A 24,409-nucleotide genomic window follows, 5' to 3' on the forward strand; every position below is an offset into this window, starting at 1 on the left:
GAATGTTATTTTATTCTGCTTGGTAGTAACTGTTGCACAAATGACTATTGTTTTGCAGTTTGGTGATTTAAATGCTGTATCTCCTGGAAATCTGGATAAAGGTAAGAGTTGGAAATGATATACATTTTTAAGGACTTTTTTCAGTAAGAAATTGTCGTGTAGGAAAATGGGTTTATAGCACTCTTATTTTGTGGAAATGGCATACAAACCTAGATGAATATGACAGTTCTGACTTTTGGAATCCTTCATTATTTCTCCATTCCTGTACCTTCTTTATGTGACATGTATTAAGTGCAAGAATTGAATTTAAGTCCAGTTTACACTCTTCTTGAGTTTTCGCCTGCAGTTAATTACAAATAACAGGAAATTATTTCTGACCTTCACCAGAGGCCTAGAGAAAAGTGATAAGATGGGGCCAAATGTTTTTATTCAAGGCCCACTTGTCAAGAAAAAAAGATTCCTCAGCCTACCCATCTCACCAATTCACACTTTTAAGTGGAAAAAGAAATAGCAGTGACGTTTACTATACGAGCAAGATCAGTATTGGCGTAGTTGAAAAGACTAACAAATACACCTGTTAAGTTTTAATACCGGCATTGCCACTCTCACATGACAACACAGTCTATAATTCTGAAGAAACTCATGACCCATAAAACTACACAGTAAAAGGAACCAGGGCTTGGGGGAAATGAGGTTGGAATAGAGCACGTAGAAACAAAAACAATCCTGATAAAAGTGCCAACTCAGTTTTTTTAAATATAAAATTTCTAATAAATAAGCACTGAAGAAAATATAGTCCTTTCTTCAAAAAAAAAAAACCAAACAGACGGAAGAAGAAGATATTTTGATAGGTTTTTAAGGAGTTGAGTTCTGGAGTCAGGGACAAAGTGCACAAAGAATGGGGAGAACCACCCAATTAGCCCTTCTGGGACAGAGCCAGAGCCTGTGTGAAAACAGGCAGGAGGGAGGAGGTGGAGGGTCTGCACGTGAGGTGCCCTTCTGTTCTCTGGAGCATCCTGGACTTGAGTACTCAGTGCTCCGCTTCTATGCCTCTTTGGTGACAGGGGACATTGATGTGCTGGGGAAAGTCCTGTGTGACTCCATCACTCCCATATTAAACTCCTGTCAGTCTCTCTCAATTGAGCGTGCATTAATCCCTGTTTTAGGAATATGCATAATAACACAGCAAAAATAGAAAAGAATTGCCCCAAGAGGTTGTTGCTGCAAATATATACTCTATAGGATTAACCAAAGAAACAGAAAAGTAAATCAGTGATGAGGCCAATCTGTAATTTAGAGCAGGAAGGTGGCTTTTGAAACCCAGGTCCAACACAAGGCAACCCTGATGATGCACTGACGCCAGAGCTTCATGATTCAGGTTTGGGGATCTCATCCCAGGGTTTCTGGAGGTGCAGCAGGAATGCTGCTCCTGGGCCCAACATGAACTGCAGCCTGCCTTCTCTGTCAGGTGTTGAACCGAAGTCTTTGGTTACCTCCAGTAGCTCCTAGTTTTGGTTTTTGTGTACCAAATCCCCATAACTTCAGGTAGGTTCCTCGGAAACGTCTTTGAGTCTTTATAAGAGCATAAAATGTCTGCGGGCTGGCTTCGTGATTGCTATGTCGCCTATCCAGGGGACCCCCGTCACCCACAAGTGGACCTGAGAAAGGGTGGCCTGGAGCACTGGAGCTGCTTCTGTCCATTGTCCTGTTGCCTTTTCCACCCACAGCAGGGAAGACGAAAGGCCCATCCTCCTCTCTCCACTTGTCTACCTGCTCGAAATGAACTTTTTCCTTTCACTGCTGCCTCTTTCATTATAGTTTTGACACTATTTCTTAGCCACAGAAAGGTTGGTGGAGATGGAGCCAAGCAGCAGTGTGACTTGCCCTCACCTTCTTGGGGCGGCTGTGCTGGCCCCATTCTCCCCCAGACTGGATGTTTTGTGAAGTATAGCCAGACTGGCATAGTCAGAACCTAAGGCTTGAGTGTGAAATCTTTAAGAAACTTTTGTGAGCTTTTTCCACAAAATGAGAATTTAATTTTTAAAATAATGTAAGTGATATTATGTCTGTATAAAGATTTCAAATAATACAGAGAGTTAGGAAACTGTAGAAAGCAAGACTTTATAGCCACAAGCCTGAGAGTCTACCCCATTAAAAATTTAGTGTGAGGATCCTTACAGACCCTTTTTGTTTAGACATAAACAAATACAAAAATCATACGAAAAGGTGCCATACGAGCACGTTTTGATTATACCCACTTGAAGCAAAAGGCTATCAAATGTACCCCTCTCCTGCAGCCTGCCAGCCCTTTGAACATGCTTGTTCTGACGAGCTGTAATGTTGACATCTGACAAGTCCATTTACCAGAGGCGAAAAGGTAACCAGATAAAGTAGGTGGGCCCAGACATCTTTTGCCTCATCTGAGAGAACTCTGCTTATCATTTAATGCATTACAGACATCATTTCTAGTCAATGCATCTAATCTCAGCCTCGTAAGTCACACATAACACTTCTCAGAGGACATTGCTCCCTGCAGCTGCACACTGTCCAACCTACACAACCATACATGGAGGCCCTGTCACTCCACTTTTCTCTGGAACCACCTTTGCACCAACTCATAAGAGAGGGAAAGTCAGGGGCCCCGTGTGTGTTGAGAGCTGTAGTGGCAGAACTTCTGCTGCAGGTGTGCCCCAAATGGTAAAACTAGACTCAACACTTCTTGGAAAGAGCCCAACTTTGACTCTTCAGTTCCTTGTTACACACCTACTGTAGGTGACATGCCGTGAGAGAGAAGAACGGAGGTCTGGTTCTGTTAATACAAGTCACTATAGTAAGTCAAAAACCTTAGAGTAAATATAGGTACGTTTTAGTTATAGATGAGGCTGTGGTATAATGTGTGGATTTTTATGGTAAACAATAAAACATGTTGAAAGTGAGGTAAAAAGATTTTTTAGGCAGAAATATATCCCCGGTGTTTAAAAATGAGCACTCATGGGGAGGTATTATCTACACCCCTCTGAGGAGAATCTTACCCAGGAGTAAAGCAGTGTGTGAGCGTTTTCTCTCTCTGCTGTGCTTTTGAATTTTAACAGTGCATGCTGGAAAAAATTAAGTGGTATTTCATTATAATGATGTTTTAGTTAATGTAAAATGTATTAAAATTTGGAGGTAACAGTGACTGTTTAATACACCTAATTTCCAGAAATGAATACCAGCTATTACCAGAGAGTATCAGTGTTGCTAGGAATGGAAATTCATTGTGCATTTTTAATCTGATACTATTGCTTTAGTCTTCATAGTTTTTTATAATAAAAATTAAGGGCCTGGCTAATATTGTGATCTACAACATGCATGTGCACAGAAAGTCTGTCCAGCAGCCCCTGTATATATATATATGCCGTAGTTATTTTGTGAATCAACATAGATCCCACCTACATTAACATCAGCACAGATGAAATTTATGTCTAGTGTGGATTTGTGGAGGAAACGGAAATTTTTTCTTTCTTTTTTTTTAGTTAGCATTTTTCCTCAATACATTGCCCAAAGGCCAGCATAGTGTACCAAAGTGACTAATTTATAACAACACAAATTATGCCAGTATTTAATATTAAAACTTTATGAAACTCCAGAGGTCTTCTTAAAAGAACTATTAAAGGTACAATCACAAACCAGACAAGAGTAAATGACCTTTGCTGGGTTTAAAGGAATAGAGCACTGACACGAGTAAGCTCCGTTGAAAAGAAACCCACAAGCTTTGTACCCCAAGAGCTGAGTTTCTTTCTTAATGTGTGTATCAGAGTGACTCTAAAGCGTGTATTGATTGCCCTTTTCCAATTTGTCTTCTGGTAATAGTCTTTGTATTATTTGTTTGTGCAGATGAAGGCAGTGAAGTGGAGAGTGAAATGGATGAGGAATTAGATGACTCTTCAGAACCTCAAGCCAAAAGAGAGAAAACGGAGCTGAACCAGGCGTTTCCGGTGGGCTGTATGCAGCCTGTTCTGGAGAGCGGCGTGCAGCCAAGCCTCCTGAACCCAATTCACAGTGAGCACATCGTCACGAGTACTCAGACTATCAGACAGTGCAGCGCTACGGGAAATACCTACACCGCAGTCTAAAGAATATTAAAGCATATTTTTCCAGCTAACATTAACCCTGTTGATATTGGGCTTAAGTTGAAATTCTAATAAGCCTGAAGGTCGACTGTTGTCAAATTCTATCTGTGCTGAACATTACCTTTTTGGAGTTGTGAAATGGAATGGGTGTATGTATTTTGCCAGGTCTTTTTTTTTTTTTTTTTTTTTAACATAAACAAATTATTTGCCTCTTAAAATGAGTTTTTTTCCCCTTAGTTTCAGGTGTCAAGAAGGATTTTTACAACACTTAATGTCGATGTTTTTGTTTTCTTATAATTAAAAAGTAATTTACTTTTTTGTAGTTTAAAATATTTTATTGTTGATTGTTAGTCTTGGTGTATGATTTCATGTGTAAGTTTTTAATTAGATGCACTTCTGTGAAATATCAAAAGAAATGATTTTCTTTGATTTACACTGGAGGCATGCCCATTTGGCAGCAGATGCATCAAATTTGCTTTTGAAAGGTGCTTTTCATTGGACAGAACCACAAGACACTATTTTGATAACTTTTTGGAGTATGGAGAGAATACAGAGCATTTTTATTATAGTGCTAGAGGGTTGGGAAGGTCATCTATTTTTCTCTGAAGAAAAATTGAGCTGTGCATTTATCAGTTTGGAGTAAATGACAATTGCAAGAGATTATGCTAATATGTACATAATTTGTGTACATAATTATTAAACCATGTTATTGCAAGCTTCCGTTAAACATTGAATTTTAACTGTTATTTGCATACCAATTCCTCTGTTTAAAGACTACTGATTCTGTGTTTGGGACCACTGCACAGATGCATTCTGCTGTTGAGTGGGGCTGTTGTATTTAGATACTGAAGCTGAAAAAATGACTTGACTTTTTTTTTTTTTAAGTGTACATGCTACTTATGCTGAGCTGGACATACAGGAAACCATTCCATTTGGATGACTTTCTTTTATTCCAGGTCTTTTTCCTAATAGTAGTTCCATATGCTGCTATTATAAAAGAAAATTTATAGAATGCAAGGAATGTAGCAACCTGCATATCGTTATTTCCTTCAAAAAGATTTCCTGGTTTCTAAAGTACGTGGATTTAAATTTTAAACAGAACCTGAAGGCAGTGTAACTGGCACACCTCACTGTTGCTTATCCCCAATTCTGTAGGATTTGGATAGGTGGCTGGATGGACCAGTGCCATTGAAGAATGTACATCAGGGATCATCGTACCTCGGCTATTACATGGTGCCTTAAAACAGAACTGAAGCTAAGGTTTAGTAAGGCTTATTTTGTTCCTGTGAATTCCTCCTTAATCCATTTGACAAGGTGTGCCTGTCATTTTCAGATTCCCGAAGTAAGGACAGGTCACATGTTCTTCGAAGGAAATTTAGGGCAAAGAAAGCCAAACAAAAAGACAAAATTCAGTTCCCCTCTCTGAGTGACCGTGAACCTATTTTTTGTTCTTCGAGCTGAGTATTACTTGATTACCGATCGGATTGCTTAAGGATTAAGGATCAGATTGCTATTGTAGAGTAGCAGGCTAGTTTTAATTACAGCTTTGTTACATAAAACCATCTATATTTTAGACCGTTCTTATCTAGTCATAATTTAAGAAGACTAACAAAATAAGCAGGTACTTATTGAAGTGCATCTTTTCAGTCTCGATGTTTCTCTGTGTGTCTCGGTGTCTGTGTGTCCACACGCACACGCACGTGCCCGTGGGCGGGAGTCATCCACCAAGTCAGAAGGTGAGATCCCAGAGAGGATACGCCAACCCCTGTTTTAATTTACATGAAAAGCAAGGTTCTTTTAAGCACTCAAGTTATTAACAAATAAAAAGGCACATCCATTCATTTAAATAGCTATTTTAAAAAACTAGCAAAAATAAGTAATATATAAATACATAGAGCCAAAAAAAGGGAAAGCACAAAATGACCCAGATGTTTATCTTCCCAGTTTTATTAGAGTGAGGGGTGGGGGGTAGAAAAGAGAGGAAATACCAAATGGCTTATCGGGTCGCATGCAGTACGTTTCACCTGCTGATGCTCGATTGCCTTAGACTACTCTAATCACTAAGACCAACAAAGTTTCTTAGGTCAACTTTAAATATTCTAGGTGTAATTTTTCAAATTGATTCAAATTTTGTATTATACACCTCCCATATTTGAAGGTCTTCACTAGCATCCCAGCATTCACCTTCATTTAAATATCGTTTAAATGATCATCACCCTTTTTTTCTCCCCAAAAGGCAATGAATTTGCACCATCACACACATAGAAAAGGCAAACAAACCAACAAAACACCTTCGGCTGCAAAGACCATGTGGCTGCTTCATTGTGCATTAGGAAAGGTTTACAGGTGTTAGCAAAATTGAAAAAGGAAAAAAATTCTGCGTTTTGTCCCTCTTTTCTGAATTTTTTCACTTTCCCACCCACCACCTCCAGAACTATACTATATCTGTATTGGACCAAATGTATTTACTGCTTTCATCTTGTTTGTTGAATGATTTTAAATGTATTTATTATCATTGTTTAATGTAGGATATATTTGTATCATTAGAGGAATCTAATAATAGTGGGCAAATTTAGACTGATGAAAGTTAGGGATTGGGAACCCTCCAGGATTCAACATTTCTTTCAATTGTTCATGGTTCTAAATTGGACAGATTAGAGGAATTAAATATTACTACATTTCAACTTGTCTCACTAAAAATATTCTGATGTCCTTTATGAACACAGTTAGGAACTTTAATTCTTTGTGACTAAGGTACATAATCCTGACCAATAAACAAAATAACATCTGTGATCTCTGCTACTTCCAGTTACCTGTAATCTATAGTGAGATACACACACACACTTTTATATGTATATTGTATATGTACAATCACACACGCACATCCTAACCAATTTTAGATTTGAATTGTGAAACATATTAAGGAAAAAGTCATCATTTATACAGTTGAGCAAATTGGAGCAAACATTTACTAAATACTTTATTTCCATTTTTTTCATTCACTGAAACTATGACTTTTCTAAACACTCTTAAGACATTAATACTCTCAGAGTAGATTTATTTACAAGTGACAAGCACACATTTTAAGGACTTCTTAATATTTCTTGACATTGTAATTAAACACTAGTCACGAAAAATATCTCCGTAGACCAAGTGCTACACTTTCAGCGAGGAAAAATGTGACAAAGGCGTTGGCTGTTTTTAAGTTTCCGAAAAGATATTTCCATGGACTAGAATTAAGTATCACAGGTATAGTTTGATCTCATACACTTTGAGAATCATCCCCAGAAGATTTGCATTCACCAAGCCAGTGAACAATGGAGTGAAATGGGTGAACCTCCTCCTTGGAACATGGGACCCAATTTAAAATTTTTTTTTGGCTATCAAGTGGCTGGTCACTTTTTCAGGATGCTCCTCCAAACTATGTTTGGACTGACTGTATAAGTCTTACTGCCTTTTCAGAAATCTGCTTTCCTTTTTGTGCTTTTTCTTGTACTGTATAGCACGGTTCATGCACCTCTCTTTAGATGGTGTACTTTAAAAACAAAAAATTTTAAAAATGATTTTTAACACTGCATATCTAAAGTTAGTAGTGTGCAACATTGACTGCCTTTGATTTGTAGTTGACGAGTAAAAATGAACATGTTCTTGTAGGATGCTGTCAAAGTCATTCAGGAATGAATACGGTTTCATTACCGTAATCATGAACCTTTTTACATGAACGCACTCTCTAGAAGTGCTAAACGTGATGCGTTTTTCAAATTTGCAAAATTCTTCAGATGATACTTTAAATGTCTAAAATAATGGTGTGTTTGAAATATTAGTGCAAAAGAAAGAAAACATGGGTCACTGTGATGTCGGTCCTCCCTGTGTGGACGCAAGAAGAAGGTAAAAACTTTGCCAAGTCACCTTTGTGTACAATTTGAGGCAGTGGTTATATACAACAAATTGACCTTTGTTATAACCTCCCCTCCCCCAAATTCTTGGTGAGAAGACGACAGGCATCAAAAATTTGAACTTAGAACTTGTGTTTGTATGAATCATACCAGAACATGGGGGAGAGAGGTTGACATGCAGTGCTATTGAAAATTGGGCTTGTCACTAGATCAGATCAACCTCCATGTGTATGGTTAGAACAAATCAGTTAATGGAATCCTAGTATTTCTGCAAGTTTGGTGATTTTTTTAAAAACTGGAATAGAAGCATTAATTCAGTGCTTAGTTCTAATATTAGAAAACCCCTTTGATGTAATGCCTTGTATTAACCCTTTGAGCATTGTAAGATATACAATGGGGGACAAAAGCCTTTCAGATCATTTATTTAGACTTAGACCGGTAAAATATACTCTATATCCAAATGTCTAATTATGCTGTTTTTTTAAAGGGGGGGTAGGAAGAGAAAGTGTTTCCATGCTGAACACTAGCATTTTATATACAACTATTAATTTTCTTCAAGAGGGCTTGATATATTTATTCCCAAATACTCACTGCCATCTAAGTAAGTGTACTGTTTACAGAAAAAAAAAAAATCAACTTTTCTAGCATCACATTATGACTCTAGAAAAGGAGGACAAATACATGGGCCTGTAGACCTATGTCATAACTAATCTCTCTGCACATTGAAAGTACCTAGATTGCCTTTAAAAGGTATGATAAAGAAAAGGTTACATTTCTTTTTCTTTTTTTCCCAAAACAAAAGATCTTGTTTATTTAGCTTTAGAAAGTACAATTGTAAGTGAAGCCTTAGGAAGAAACAAGTTCAAATGGATAAAGAAAAGCCGAACTCTTCGGGGGCAGGTAAGCTGTTTGGAGTTAGAGTGCCCATAAAATACTGTCTGGGAATTTCATATAGGGCATAATTTTACCTATGCTCCAAAACTTTAACACTTTGTCAAAAAATTATATCTAGATAGAATGGAGAGCAAAGCACTTGATTTTAAGCTCGTCTGTCAGGAGATGCTATGACTACTGCTGATATCTGTAAATGCCAGTCCGCTTACACAATTGCTGACTTTGTTCAAGGGACGCTCAGCGAGCCCTGGGCCCCTTTTGTCCCCTGCGTGATGGAACCTGAGAGCAGTGTCGTCTGCAGATGTGCTTGCGCTGCCCTAGCTGGGCGCTCACAAAGAGTGTAACCTATTCCGATGTCTGATCAAAGGACATCCATAGCATAGTGCAAGTTTGCCGTAAATGTTGCTTTTTTAGGCAGTTTAGGAAGTCAGACCATGCAAATTACTCACGTGTTAACATGCAATACTCAAAGGGTTTTAATTTAACTCTCTTCTTTTGAATTCTTCATGATGATTTACTGTAAATGCTTCTCAGTTTGCATGCCTTGATCATTGCTGCTAGTGATTTTATGTGCCAGTAGACCTGAGTTTAGTTTACCAATTTTACTTAAATAGTAAAAGCCACTTACAAAGTGACTGCCTAGGATTTTTCCCCCACTTTGGTTTGAAGTAATTGGTAATATGTCCTATTTTCAAAAATGTATTTTGCCTCTTCTTTTATTTGGTTCTGGTATCTGATCCTTTCCCCCCCACCACCGCCCCTTCTTTACTTTGTTTTTTTGGTTTGTTTTTTGTTTTTAAATAAATTATGATGTTGGGATTGGAAGCCCTGAGTAATGAAATCTTTGGTAAGAATTGTTTATGTAGCTCAATAATGAGGACAACAAATCTTTATTAGAGGAATTATGATTCTGCGGAGGAAAGAGCAAGTGAAAAACTCCCATTGACTGTTGATAACCAAGTAAGTCTTTCCTTCAGTGAATTAATACTTTTGAACAAATAATTGCCTTGTTTTCACCTGCTAAACACAATTTAAAATGACCCAAGAGAGTAGGTATTGAATATCATTCGTTTAAAAAGCATCTTTTGTACCAAAGCAAATTTTTTTCTCTACTCATCTCCATCATCAATTGGGACCTATGGTGGTGACCAATGCGTTGGTTACAGAAACTTTAAGTGAGTGCCTTGAGAAAACTTGGAAATTTGTGCCTGGGGTGGTAAACTTTTAATTAGGTTAATTGTAGTGCTTACCAATCAGTAATTCTCCTATCACTCAGGGCTTTCGTACCTTCTAGGTCAAACTTCTTTCATTGTGTTTTTTTAAAATACTGTATTTTTTTTTAAGTGCCATCATTTAAATTTCACTTAGTAAGTGGCAGATTACATTATTCAGTCCCACAAGCACAGAAACATAGTAACACTAGGAGATATTTGAACATTTATTTTACAATCGACTGAATATATTATGTAAATGAGGTAAGCAACTTTTGTAGAGATTGTATGTGTGAGATAATGTAATGTTCTTTTCCAGTTTTTGGACTACAGTTGAATAAACTTTTTAATTATTTAAAAACATCTTTACCGAATAACATGTGATGGTTTTTTGTATAATGTATTTGATTTTGTAAATACGTATTTCCTGATGTGATTTTTGTGAGAAATGCTAAATCTTTTAGTATATCATGTCCTCTCAAAATTGGCAGGAGCTAAATAATAGTTTGTGGGCGATTTGTATTGTGTACTGTACAATAACTGGGGAACTTTTATAATTATAAAAATATATATTAACTTTTAGTGTGTTGTTTAAACAAATGACTGGAACATACTAAAGATATTAGTAGGATTTTTCTGAATATTTCAGACTTGAACTCAGGCTAGCTTTCTTGTGTTTTTCAAAACAAAATGGTGTCTTGTCTTTTAAAAATCAATAAATTTGTTTCCTTGTTACAAATACATTTGACATGGCTTGATTTTTCCCCCCTCAAATCATTGCTGGGAAGCTGACATTACACTGCCTCATCTGGAGGGTAGTCTCCATGTCATTTACTAGCTTAGAAACAAAATTAAGTTGTTTTCTTTTTTTGTGTCAAATGAAATTGGCAATATTTGCACATGAAGAGCACAAACAGAGAAAACAAAATTATAAGCCCAGCAGGATACAAATCTTACCCTCAAAGAAAATTAGTGATTGAGTACTGTTTAATTTCAAAAGCTGTCAACATTTCCATTGTACATCCAGATTTTTGAATGTTCACAATGTGTTTGTTTTGTGTCACTTCACATTGATATCTGGCACCCAAGTTCCTTGCCTAGATTGAAATAGCTTATTAAAATTCATTTTAATACACTTAAGATACCCTACCCCAATTTTTTTTCTTTGCGTTATATATTGACATGCAGGAAAACTCACCCTTTTTAGTGTACCTTTCTGTGAGTTTTGACAAACCCACAGTCATGTAGTGACCACCACAATCAAGTTTGAATCATTTTTTACCTTGCAGGCATTTAAAAAAAAAAATCATCGTATACATAGGGTCTCCTAAAACGTGGAATAGCCAATTCATTTGGGTTTCTTTATAAAGAATAGAAATGCAGGACAAAATATCCTTTTGGAAGTCTCCAGCATGGTGCTTTTATATCATAGGACAAAGTTACTTCTGAAGCAAACATTAACATTCTAGCCCACAGAAAGACCAAAACCATTTTAATTTATATGGACATTTACACCGGTAACATAGAATTGTACCAAATAATGTTAACTTTTAACACTAAATATTTGGATAAATATTATTTCCTTATTGTGTGTCTCCCTTTCGAATTCCAAACTTCATGGTTTCTGGGACCTTAGTCTTTTAATGAGATACCTGCCGCACAGGCTGCAGCTATGATGGATGATGAGTTTAGCAGGTCACTTCCACAGGTTGCAGCTATAGTGGATGATGAGCTTAAGAGATTACTTTCACAGAGCTCCTGGCTCTGTTGCCGCTTCCTAAGCTCTGGGGGTGGCGGCGGTGTAAGAATTATTTCTCCATTGGTGACAGTCCTGTGGGCCACCGGAGCCAGGCCATTGAGAGGTGCCCCCTGGAGAAAACCACAAAAATCGGGGCACAGACAAGAGTACAAGCTCCCATCCGGGCACTGCTGGTGAGCTGGGGTTGGGGGGAGGGGCGGGGGAGGGGCGAGTTATGGGGGGAAGGCAGAGAGGGACAGGGAGCGGGGAGGAGAAGACTGGGACCACAAACAAATGAGCTCTGTCTCAGGAAGGCCGCGGCGTGCCCCGGTCAGGCGGCAGTCTGCGCGGCGTCCTGGGGGTGGGAGCCCGCCCGGCCTGTCTCCCGACTGTTCAGTCCCGCGGGGCCCAGGAACCCAGGGCCCCGGAGGCCTCCAAAGCCGGGCACCTAAGGGACGTCCCCTGGGCTGCAGCCGCCAAACCCAAGGCACCAGACTGTGGAAGCTCCCTTCTAGGAGATACCGACTCTGGGGTGCGGCAAAGGGAGAAGATGGCTCCTGCCAGGAAAAGAACAAAAAGGCCTACAGTTAAGAAAAAAAGGTGGCGCCGGCACTGGAGCTGCGCGGCGGGGAGCAAGGAGCCGGTCCCGCCTGTACCCCGGGGAGGGTGCCGACTCCCAGAGGAGTGAGCTAAATTAGACAACAATTTAATGTAAGCAAAGGAGGCTTCTTCACTTCGAGTCTGCACGCCGGCTGCTTCTGCGCGGAGCCGCGGGGTGAGTCTGAGGGCTCCAGCCCTTCAAGAACCTTTCTCAGCTTTGCTAGAGCCTTGTGGGCCCTGAGGACCACAGCCCTGTTGGTTTTCAGATGTTCTAGATGTTCTGGGAGCTCGTCTCTGAGGTGAAGGTCTGGAAAGCTGAGGTGTCAGATGTAGGGTAGGAACCCTTCATTCCTCAGGGAGATGTTCTGGGTTTTGAGTTCCCTCCTGACTGGGGGAGGGGAAGTTTATGGTGAGACTGTCCCAGCTTTGATCTGGTTTTTTGTTTGTTTCTCGTTTGCCCAGCGTGTAGGGGTTGCTCAGACAGCCTGTAGGGGTTTGTCAGAGGAAACGGTTCCACGTGTAGCTGTAGGTTCCATGTGCTCATGGGAGGAGGCGAGCTTAGGGTCCCTGTGTGTCACCATCTTGAATTGAAAGCTCAGGGACCTCTCAGTCTTGCTCGCTATGGAATTCTCGGTATGTAGGATGGTACTTGGTATCTAATCTAATCTGCAGTTATTTTTTATGTGGATTGAGAAATTCCCTCATGATTACACCTAATGATTATGCTATTTAAGGTTGATGGTTTCTGTCATTACAAGTGGTTCTTAATGACTTCTCTTGAGCATTTTATCTGTGCATTTATCCTATTTTTCCCATTCACATATTCTCTACACATATTTCTAGAAGTCAGTACATGGCAAAAAAAAATTTGGAACATGTTGCTGAATTCTGTGAAAGCCTGAACTAACTTAAAATTCCTTCAAAAGCTCTGAATCAAATCACAGGAAGTCCATTACTTGAAAAAAAAATTGTTGTAAAAGCAGCTTGTATTTTATCTAGGATTATTTGCCATTTTACAGACTGAGAAATCAACACTTCAAAAGTTCCTAAATAATTTGGCAAATGGATTACTCATCAAAATGGTCTTTGATTTTTTGGGGAACCTTTCCTTCAGCAGTTGCCATTTTATAACTGTAAATGCACTTTGGGCAAATAAATATTTTATACACCAAGTGATCATCCCGAAGTTAAACTTGGAATAGAAGTGCAAATAAAGCACTAAGCACTTACGTTACTTACTCTGTCATTTTAATAGCAGCCTGTTAAACATACCTATATATTCTCAGAACACATTACATGTGTTAGGTAGGGGAACCATTAAGTTATGAAAAAAGAAATTTTAAAAAATCTTTCTGATCTAAGAAATGACTCATCATCTTACCAAACTGATAACAACCTATTTCCTTCTAATGTAGAATGGATAGAGAAATTATGGGCTATTTATATAAGGATGTACCATTAACTTGATAAATCTCACAAACATTACATGGAAAAAGAAGCCAAATACGGAATACAGGTTACATTTTTCCATTTATAAAGTTCAAAAACAGGAAGAAGCACACTAGAATGTATGGTTTACCTTTGGAGAGGAGAAAACATTTGCAGTTAGGAAAGAGCTCAAGGCTTTGTGGTGCTAGCCACATTCTATTTCTTGATCTGTGTGATGGTTATCTGTATACTTGCTTTACAATAATTTATTGAGGTTATTTTAAAAAAAATCAAAACTACTCTTGGTTCAGACCAAGGTAACAAGATTAAGGTAACACCTAATGGCTTAAAATCCTAAATCTACCCAGCAGTTTTCTTAAGCCCAGGAAGCATTTATTGGAAGTCGTCCCAAATACTGCATATCAGCTTTACTTTTAACACATTATTTAATGATGTCTTGAACCAGAAGTAGCTATGAAATGTTCATGCTTCAGTAATCACAAGTAAGTACTGCATACCTAATTTCTTATATCTTCTTACAAAAGGATATATTTGTTGAAGTTGATTTAACAAATAAATGCTAAGAATATTCTTTAAAAACAAAAAACAAACAAACAAACAAAAAACTCGGAGTACCTGGTAAGACTAAAGGATACAACAGGAAATTTTGGGAAGTCTCCCAAATTTACAAGCTGTCCATATCCTGCAGAAGTGTTTTTCAGTGGTCTAGAGTACACAGGGTTTTTCCACTTAGTCCACATGGCTATTTAGATGATTAATGTCAACAGGTTCTGTGCACTTGAAGAGTAGTCTTGTGATCTTGAGAATACAAAGGCCTCACTGAGACACTTGGCAGAAGACCAAGACCACTGAATGTGTCTAGGAGAAACTGTAAGAAACAGCAGATAATATGGGCAGGAAGTCACACTCTTTGTATTGCAGAAATAGGATGGTTTACTTGCTTGTTAGGTGAGCTATCACTACAATATGCCCAATCCCAGGCAATTAAACCTAGGATGCCTATGGCCATCACGAATGATTTGCAGAATCCGAAATGCCACACAGTTTAGGACTAGTGAAACTGAGGTGGGAAGCCCCATGAAAGGACTGGCAGGACCTCCAGGCAGGGCTACTGCTTTCCCACCAGTGCCATCCAGTTCCCTGGCCCAGTGGCATTATCTTGCTTTTGTGCTTCTATAAAACAGCTTGCTTCTAGGAAAATGAAACATACCCCTAAAATCCTATTGGTTCCCAAAAGCTTACTACTGATTGGTCCATTTCTAACACCTCATTTGCATATGGCGCCAAAAAAGTGGAAACCTAAAATCCTATAAAAGTCTGTGTAAACCTACAGATGGGGTCCATAGCTTGGAGTGTTAACTCCTCTGAGCCAGCTGGCATTATAAACCTGAGTTCTCCAACCCTCCGAGTGTCACTTGGTCTCTCGCCAGGATCCAGGTTGCTGTAACACTTTGCTGTAACAAAACAGCAACCGTCTTGCTCTTGCATAGCAATGCTTTTGCTAAACAGTGTCATAGGAATGAAGAGAGCTGGAGAAGGGGACTCCAGGGCTTGTCTACCCCACTCCTCTGGCTGTCCCTGTCCTTGCTGGCCCTCAACTGTTGAGCCGATGGGGATGTCCACACTCACTGTCCGCCCTCCTCTTTAGTCCTGCCACTAGACCTCCAGCTTTTATCTAACTCAGTGTTCTGGTGCTAGAATATTTCTGTGCCTTACTAGAGGCCCAGTTTCTTAACAATAATCTGTAGCTGCATCAGTTTGAACACCTGCTTTAACTAGGTGGCTTCTGGGGGAGAACATATCTGTTTCCAGGTTTTGCTGGGAGAACCTTGAATATTCTGATGAAGCATCACCAGCAACCACCTGCTTTTCCCATAGAAAACAGAGTTTGTCTGAATCTAGTCCTAAGAGGGTTATCTTTAGGAGTTAGGAAGAATGAACCCCTTTTCATAAAATAATAAAGTAAAATTGCATAGAAGTAGGCACAGGGGGAAAAAGAAAGTTCCTCCTCCCAATCCAGTTCTACTTTACAAAGGTAACACCTAATAAGTGTTCTGCTGACCAGCAGGAGGGGAGCTGGAAATAGAGTTAAAAAATACCTTTATAACAGAGTGAGTTTCTGGGTTGTGAAATTTGCACCCACTACACTAAAATTCTTGGACTCCTGTAAATGGCATGGCCTCACTCTCATTTGGCACATTTCAAACTTTTCATTAGCTTTATATTTGGATGTCAGATTAATTAGGAAGCCTGACTACATTAAATTATTTTGTCTGTGTCATCAAGACAAATCCGTGCCGGGGCGTGGGTCCTCCCATCTCCTTGTTCAGGACTGAAGGACCAGCAGAAGGTGTTGGTGGGGAAATGGCCTGATGTGGGGGCTTCTTTCTGTGCTCATCGATGGCAGCTGCTAAGTCATGGTTTTATAAGAAGCCTGTTCTTTACTTTTGACTTAATAATTTTTCTTCACCCTAAGAATGAATTTGAGATTAAGGATTCAAGGAGACCAAGATCTATTTTAAAACCCCACAACACACTCCACCAAGCAAAGATAAAAATGAGATTGTGGGTAACACATGACTTGTGATTCCTTAGAATCTGTGTTACACCCTGGACTGTTTCACGTCACAAAATCTCTGAGAAATTAAAGTATGAACCTGGTACAGCGATAAGAGGAGTTTGAGTAATGTATGTGGAGGGGAAATTTATTCCAGAGGGATGACAACTCCTTAACTTAGGATGCTGAAGCCGGGAGAATTGGGGTAGATGTATGCTTGAGGACTGAGCTGTTTCGATCAAGCTCCAACACTCCTTCAGAATCAGGAAATTTCTTCCCTGAGAGGAACCGAAATTATGAAATTTGGGTGTCTTCATTACTGTCCATGGATGCCCCTCTGAATGTAGTGCAGTTAGGGCTGGGCAGATACCACATTCAAAAGAAGCAGCAGGGCTTGGTTGGCCATGCTGGAGGGGTGAACAGTGTTTCACAGAGATGCCTTCTGACTGCTTGCTTCTTGGTGGGTGACATAAAGGACACATATTAGCTCATTTAATTATCCCAACAACTCTATGGGGTAGTTTCGGTTATTAATCCCTATTTTATGGAGATATTAAATATTTGTCAGGTGCAGTTTTGAACACCTGTTTTGGGTAGCTGCTGACCGCCTAATGTCACACGATGGCACGAACCTCATAATGTCCACGTCCTGTAAATAGTTATCCAAAGGTCAATCCTTGGCACCATATGCTCCTTTGAAATAGTCAGCACTGGTTTATCTGTGCCAAGGAAGGGGAGTGTTTTTGTGGGAAAACAAACATTCCTGATGGATCCTGCTGGGAGATTCAGTGGGACGACTAATAACATAGATACAGAGGAGAGGTGGAGGGTGTGAATTTTCCAGTCGTTTTGCCTGCCTTCTGTCTCCAACCAGGCCATCTGCTAACTCTGTGGCCATAAAAATCACTTTTCTGAAGTTAAGTTTCATCAGCTGTAAAATAAAGATAAGAATAGGATCCACAACACAGTGGAAGTGTGAAGATGAAATAACACAGGAGCTTAGCCAGGAGCCCAGGGAGCTCTGTGGGAGGCCTGAGGGTGTTCTTGTGGGAGGGTCTGCAACTCCCCTCCCCAGGGCAGTTCAAGGGGAAGGAAGGGCCTGGTCAGTCATTGCTGTAATTATGTTAGAGGGAAGTGGCATTTTTCTGGGATTCCAGTCTTTCCTTTTCAAAGCTAGTAACTCTTGGAGTGTTTTCAGGTGTGGTAACGAGGACTTACTAACTTGTGTCTTCCTTCTAGATATTTTTCAGATATACTTTCTTTGGTTAATGTTTCTCCCATTCATTCTCTCTTATTTTATTAATTTTTCCTTGAATGTTTGGTGGACTTCATCAGTGAAGCTCCTTAGACCTAGAATTTCCTTTTTGGGAAGATTTTAAATGACTGGTTCAATTTCTTTAATGGCTATGTTGCAACTCAAGTTTTAAATTCTTTCCTAAGTCAGTTTTGCTAAGTTATATATATATTTTTAGAAAAACTTCCACTTTCTCTAAGTCTTTCTATAGTGACCTAAAGATGGTCCAGGACATTTTGTTTGTAATCACTCTAAACATTACCTAATTGGCATTAACAGTTCCTGTTTAACCCATGGACAGTTTGGAAGTCTGTGTTTTACTTTTCAAACATGTAAAGGTTTTCTAGTTACCTTGCTGTGATTGATTTGTCACTTAATTACATTGCTGTCAGAGAATAAATTCTGTATGATTTCCATCTTTTGAGATTTGTGTTTGTTTAGTTTACAACCTTAGTGTATAGTCAGTTTCCTTAAATATCATGTGTACCATGAAAGAATTTGTATTATTTAGTACTGTGTGCAGATTTTATGTGCATCCTTGTGCTCTAGTTTGTAATTATGTTGTTCATGTTTTAAGTATTCATACTGGTATGTTTTATCTTCCTGTTCTTTAATTTACTCAGAGAGGTGACTTTTAATCTCTCATTCTGATTGTGGATTTGTCTACTTCTTGTAATTCTTTGCTTGCTTGCTTGTCTATTTATTATTGGTAATGTTTAGGAGTACAGCAACTTAAAATTATTTTATCTTCCTGAAGGATTGAGGCTTTTACCATTACGAAGTGACTGCACATCTGCCTTGTGCTGCTTTTTGCCTGGAAGTCTGTCTTGTCTAATATTAATATAGATATACTAGTATTCTTTTGACTTAATCCTTTTTCATAATTTTACTTTCAACTTTTAGACATTTTAATGTTTTAGATGTGTTTCTTGTAAATGGATTAAAGTGAGACTTTTTGGGACAAATCATGGCTGCTAGCTGGAACACTTAGTCTATTTACAGATAATACAGCTGCTGACATAATTAGGTTTCATCTACCATATTATTTTGAGCCTTTATATGTCCTGCCCGTCCTGTGTTTTCTTTTTTTTTCCCTTCTATTGGACTGAATAATTTCTATAATTCCATTTTCACTTCTGCTAGTTAAGAAGCCATATACTTTTTCTTTTCTTTTATTGGTTAACTTGAAAGAAATATTATAGTACATAATTATATAATATATTATTAATTATATACATGATCAAGATCTGAAAGTATCCAGTTATGTAACTGTACTTCAACTTAAAAAAAAGGTCTGAAAATGTCAATGCTATTACCTTCCTCCTAGACAATTACACGGGCCTTAAAATGATTTAACTTAATTTATTACCTTCTCAGTTACATGTTATAATTGACACATTAGAACTGTGTATTTTAAATCTGTATTTGTAAAAAAATTCATAATTTTATTGCTCAATGTACCTTTATATTTACTTTGTTTTTTCACAAAGTTATGGTTTGTCTCTCTCAGTGATCTCAAAATAACTCTCAATGTGTAAAACATAGTCAACCTCAATGAAAAACTTGGTTCTGCACAGCTCTACGAATATTTATCATCAAATACCCTGATCAAGGGTAAAGAAATTTTGATTTCTGGATTGTATTTGTCTTGGAGGAACAAATATCCCAGCTCTGACAGGTAGTTTCTTTAGATGTAAGGTAGGTATCATAACAGATACCTAATTTACAGGGTTAGTGTGGTGGAAAAAATAAGACAATGAATGCCGATGTTTTCTGTAAGTGGCAGACACATGTAAAGTCACTGCCCTCAGTCTGCCACTGACAGGTTGTGTGACACTGGGAAGGACCTGGTCTTCCCATCTTCCTCATCTGAAGGGAGGGCTTTGGATTGTTGGACATTTGAGACCCCCCTGCTCTCTGAAGGGTCTGTGATTCTATGACTTATGGTTCATTGTTTGCAATGTTTCTTCCTATACAAGCCTTTGGAGTAAGAGTGTTGTCTTGGATTAGAACTTCTTTCAAATATATTCCCATGTGATCAGAATCTTTTTTCACCTCTGTTAAACTATAGCGTTGCCCACTTTGTCTTCTACGTGTTTGGCACTTCACCTTTTCACAGGAGTCACTCCTACCACACGGGTGACAAGCCCATGGCTGAGTGAGCAGCACTGATTAATATAGCCAGGTGGGAACCCTATCCGGAGCTGTCGCTGCTGAGACTGGGATGCAAGGCCGCAGGCCAGCTGCACAGGTGCTGAGTTGAATGGGAACTAAGGTCTGTGACTGGGCAGCTCCCCTGCTGAAATTCTAGGTGTCAGCAGCCAGCAGTGCTCACTCTTGGTTAGGGATGAGCACGTGGGGCTGCGTGTTGGGCAGAACAGAAGCTGGCGCTCCCGCAGCTACTAAGGCCAGCTTGGAAGATAGTCTCTCACGTAACCTCTGCAGGTGCTCAGATCCAGCTGAAGCAAACAGAAGGGAGGAATGTGATCAAGTAGTTTGCTTAATTGTTTGCATAACCCTCTATTTACTTGCATATCCATCCATTCACTCATTCTCTCAATACCATCCATTCACTCAATAAGCATTAAATATAAAGAGACTTTCAAGAATATTCTTTAAATCCATGAAATCTACTGGTTTGTCTTATCCAAGAACATACTTGTTTTCTCCTGTGTCCTGAATATTTAGCATGTGGGTAAATTAAACAAGTTGGAAAATTCTGTTAGCTTAATTTACCATAATTTAGCTAACAGTAGATGGTGAAGATGGAACTAAGATGTATAGGTTCAACCTGGTTTGGAAACAGAAAATATAGGAAATTAGAAACATGAGCCTCCCCACCCCCCCACCCCAAAAGGAGATCACATTAAGTTACAGGGAAACTTTGGAACAATTTCACAGAACTTTTATTTGCCTGTGTTCTGTACAATAAATTGCTTTTCTCTGGAGAATTATGAATGAATACTTCATGAGCTCTAGAGACTGGCTAGCTAGATTTGTTAAGATGAAATGGTCTAATTGATAAACACTTTATTTTTAAGTTATTGCTAGTCTTTGTTTTTTTCTGACCCTAAGTTAACCAAGAGACAAATCCATTCTTAGGGGTGGATTGTGTCTATACCTTAAAATATAAGTATGACTTTATATTTTGTAGTGATATCTCCCTCAGATGTGGTCAGAAACTGTCTTTTTCTCTCTCTCTCTCAATTTTAATGGCTTGAAAGGAGTACTTAAAGCAAACTTTCAGTGTTTCTCTTTTCAGTGCTGCAGTTCCTCTGTACTCTGTGGACAGTGCCCTGAATGATGTACTGCTGTAGCTCTGATAACCCCCTTCCAGTGTTTTGGTTCTAGCTTGTTTCTGTGCACACACATTTGACATCATGATGGTGGTTTTGTGTAGCCGGTGTTTCTTTTAGATTCATGCACACGTCCACCATTTCTTGTGTTACAGACCTGTCTGGGATTATTTTCATCTACCTGAAGAAAATATTTTTGAATTTCCTTTAGTGGATAAATTTAAAGCTTTAAAACAATTTTAAATAGCAATTTATATAGAGTATTTTATGTTCACTATGGAAATTTGAAAAAAACGTTTTAGACAAAGAATAAATTTGTAAAGAACTGACAAGACAAAGGGATTTGGGTAAAGTAAATGGTGAAGAAATAACTAGGAAGAGAAGGATTAGTTTAACAATGTACAGATTTCTTGGCCCTAAATTCCCTGTCTTTGGTAATACGAATGAATTTCTTTCCTCCTCCTGGTATGGGGTACTTTTCACATAGGAATTTAATGACCTGTTTCAGAGGAAGAAGGGTGATCAGGGGAGATTGAAGTGATCTTCCTGCTTCTGCTGGTTTTTTTTTTTTTTTTTTTTTAATTCCTTCAGTTTAAGACAGTTATATCTCATAGTGCCATATTTTGGGTAGCATGTCTTGAACCCCATCAGTCGTTCTGTTTTCATGTCATGACATGTAGATAATTATTGTACATTGCTACAGTGTTGTTGAACCCAAGTTCATGTACCCAATGCAGTGAGGCCAAACAAACCAGACACTGGAGTTTGGAGCAGAGAAAGGTTTATTGAGGATCAAGCAAGGAGAATGGGTGGCTTGTGCTCAGAAGACCCCAACTCCTTGATGGTTTTCAGGGACGTGTCTTTTAAAGGCAACATTTTGGAGGAGAGCTGCAGGTCTGTGACTTTCTTCTGATAGTTGGTGGTCGAGGAACTCTGGCTCTAAGAGGTGAAGTCATGTTTGTAAGACCTGGGGTCTACATTGTGAGTTCGGTTACCAGAGCTCTGAACTGTGGTGCTCTAATGCCCTAAACCCATATTCAGTGTCCAGTAGATTCCCAGGCGCTGGAGTTTTGTGGAGAACAGATTCATTTCATCTACTTTACAGCTACAGATTGCTGTTTTGACCTGAGTATGATAGATAGAAGGGAACACCCACCTACTCTGGACTGAATTGTTTGTGCCCTCCCCAGAATTACATGTTGAAGCCCTAACCTCCATTGTGTCTGTATTTGGAGATAGGGCCTCCAAAGGAAGCAATTAAGTAATGAAACCATAAGGGTGGAGCTCTAATCCAGTAGGATTCATGTCCTTACTAGAGGAAACACCAGGCAGCTCACACATTCTCTCCATGTGTGTGCACCAGAGAAAAGCCTGTGTTAACAGTTGAAAGTTAAAAGTGTATGAATCCACCTACTTAATTGACAGCCCCACCCAAGAGGAAAAACCCACAGCTGTGATTTTTTGTTCTCCCTGCACCTTTGCCATTTAACCGGGGACCTCTCGCCGAATTAGTTCTGTTCTGCCCCTCGTTCGCGTCCCCTCCTCCCTCCCCAGCCGCCCCTCCCCGAGTGCTGACTGGAGCAATCCTAGAAATTTCAGTCATTCTGACAGGCCTTTGTTCCTGCTCCACTTTATTTCGCAATAACGAGTTGTCTTCTCCCAGTAATGGTAATAGTAATTGCGACGGAGCTCTCTGGAGACCACACCCGGCTGGCTGTGCTGAATTCTGAGCCTCTGGCAGCAGGCAGGAGGCCGGGAAGATTTGAGGGAAGATTGCTGAAAGTCCTTCAGGGGCCCTGGAGGCACTGGTTTCAGAGGCAGTTAAAAGACACACTCGAGAATGTATCAACTCTGTGCTGGGTAAATAGGGAATTTGGAGAAAACAGGCTTCTGGTTTCTGGAGAAAGTAAACAGCAGGTGCACCCCACAGGTGGTGGGGAGCCCCCTGCGGAGGTACGGAGCCCAGAGGGCTGGGAGAGTGTCTGATACAGAGGTCTGGGCAGGACTGTGCTACCTCGGGATGATCCCTGAGAAGGGTCCTCACCCCACATTTGCCAAACCTTGAGAACACACTCAACCAAGCTAATGGGGATGAATAAAAAGAGGGGGATTTTGCCTGATGCTATTGTGTGATAGGTTTTTAAAGACCATTTTATGCAATATGTTGGGGGTGCTCTTACGCAAAGCCAACTAGAGCATCAACCTGAAAACTCACATGAAAGAGGAGTTTGGCTGTGAAATGTGAAAAGAAAATGGAATTTTGAGCCCAAGATCTCTGGTTTTTGAACACTAACTTTCTTTTCTTTTTAAAAATTATTTACTGAATGTGTGATTTTTAAAAAATTTTGTTTATTGAAGTATAGTTGATCTACAATGTTGTGTTTCTGGTGTACAGCATAGTGATTCAGTTACACATATATATTCATTTTCATATTCTTTTTCATTATAGGTTACTACAAGGTATTGAATATAGTTCTCTGTGCTATACAGTAGGACCTTGCTGCTTATCTATTTTGTGTAGAGTAGTTTGTATCTGCTAATCCCAATCTCCTAATTTATCTCTCCCTCCTCTCCCTTCCCCTTTGGTAACCATAAGTTTGAAAGCTAACTTTCTGAAGGTTTTCCTCCACTCTTTCCACGCAGAGGCTCCCAACTTCTCTCTTTTGAGGTAAACACTTTTGATAAGTTTCTTCTTTTATCCTTCCAGAGAGTTCTACATATAGGTAAGAACTTGTTCTGCATCTTGTTTTTACTCACCACCTTATTATGAAGATTCAGTACGTTCCATATCAGTACGTCTAATTTCCTTCCTTATAGAAACAGTTATATTGTTTTCCATAGTACAGATGTACCAGATTCATTTAATCACCTTATTTATGTAAGGTTTTGCAGTTTCTTTGGGCAGTGAATATCCTTGTCTGTTTTTGTGATTGTGAAGTGGAGTTGTATCAAAAGACAAAAAGAGTAAGCTCAGTGATAAGACCAAATATATTTCCAGACATTTCAGAAAAGATAGATTGTTCTGTAGCCAGGATATCAAGGAGCCACCAGAACCCCTCACAAACCAATGGATCAACAACTTGAACATGCTTTTACAATCAGTGTCAACTCCAGGCGTCTGAAAGCCAGCCAAGCAGAGACTCACACCAATAACGCCTCAAGTTCCAGCCAACCAATAGTCTCACCCAAGTAACCAGGCTTCTGCAAGTGATGTCCATCTACTAACACCTCGGAGAAGCTGCAGCCCCTGAACTCCATGCTTACAAAACCACACCAAACCAGACCAAACAAAGCCATGTAAAGCTCAGCAGTCTGCTCTATGCAGAGACCATGTGACTGGGCATAGCTCCCCTTTACTATAA

At 39.3% G+C, this 24,409-nt stretch overlaps 1 protein-coding gene across 3 annotated transcripts in view; it reads left to right on the forward strand.

Annotated features, from left to right (window-relative positions):
* RFX3 (regulatory factor X3) overlaps window positions 1–10,856 on the forward strand; it is a 276,215-nt gene extending 265,359 nt beyond the window's left edge. For all 3 annotated transcript variants that reach the window (XM_045504958.2, XM_010967889.3, XM_045504959.2), the window contains 2 exons: window positions 59–101; window positions 3,877–10,856. In XM_045504958.2, coding sequence (XP_045360914.1) covers window positions 59–101; window positions 3,877–4,115 — 282 coding nt within the window. In that variant the 3' untranslated portion in view covers window positions 4,116–10,856. The remainder of the gene's footprint in view (window positions 1–58; window positions 102–3,876) is intronic.
* Window positions 10,857–24,409: the final 13,553 nt, after the last annotated feature.

The sequence above is a fragment of the Camelus bactrianus genome, chromosome 4 (genome assembly GCF_048773025.1).
Source record: "Camelus bactrianus isolate YW-2024 breed Bactrian camel chromosome 4, ASM4877302v1, whole genome shotgun sequence".
NCBI classification, from domain to species: Eukaryota; Metazoa; Chordata; class Mammalia; order Artiodactyla; family Camelidae; genus Camelus; species Camelus bactrianus.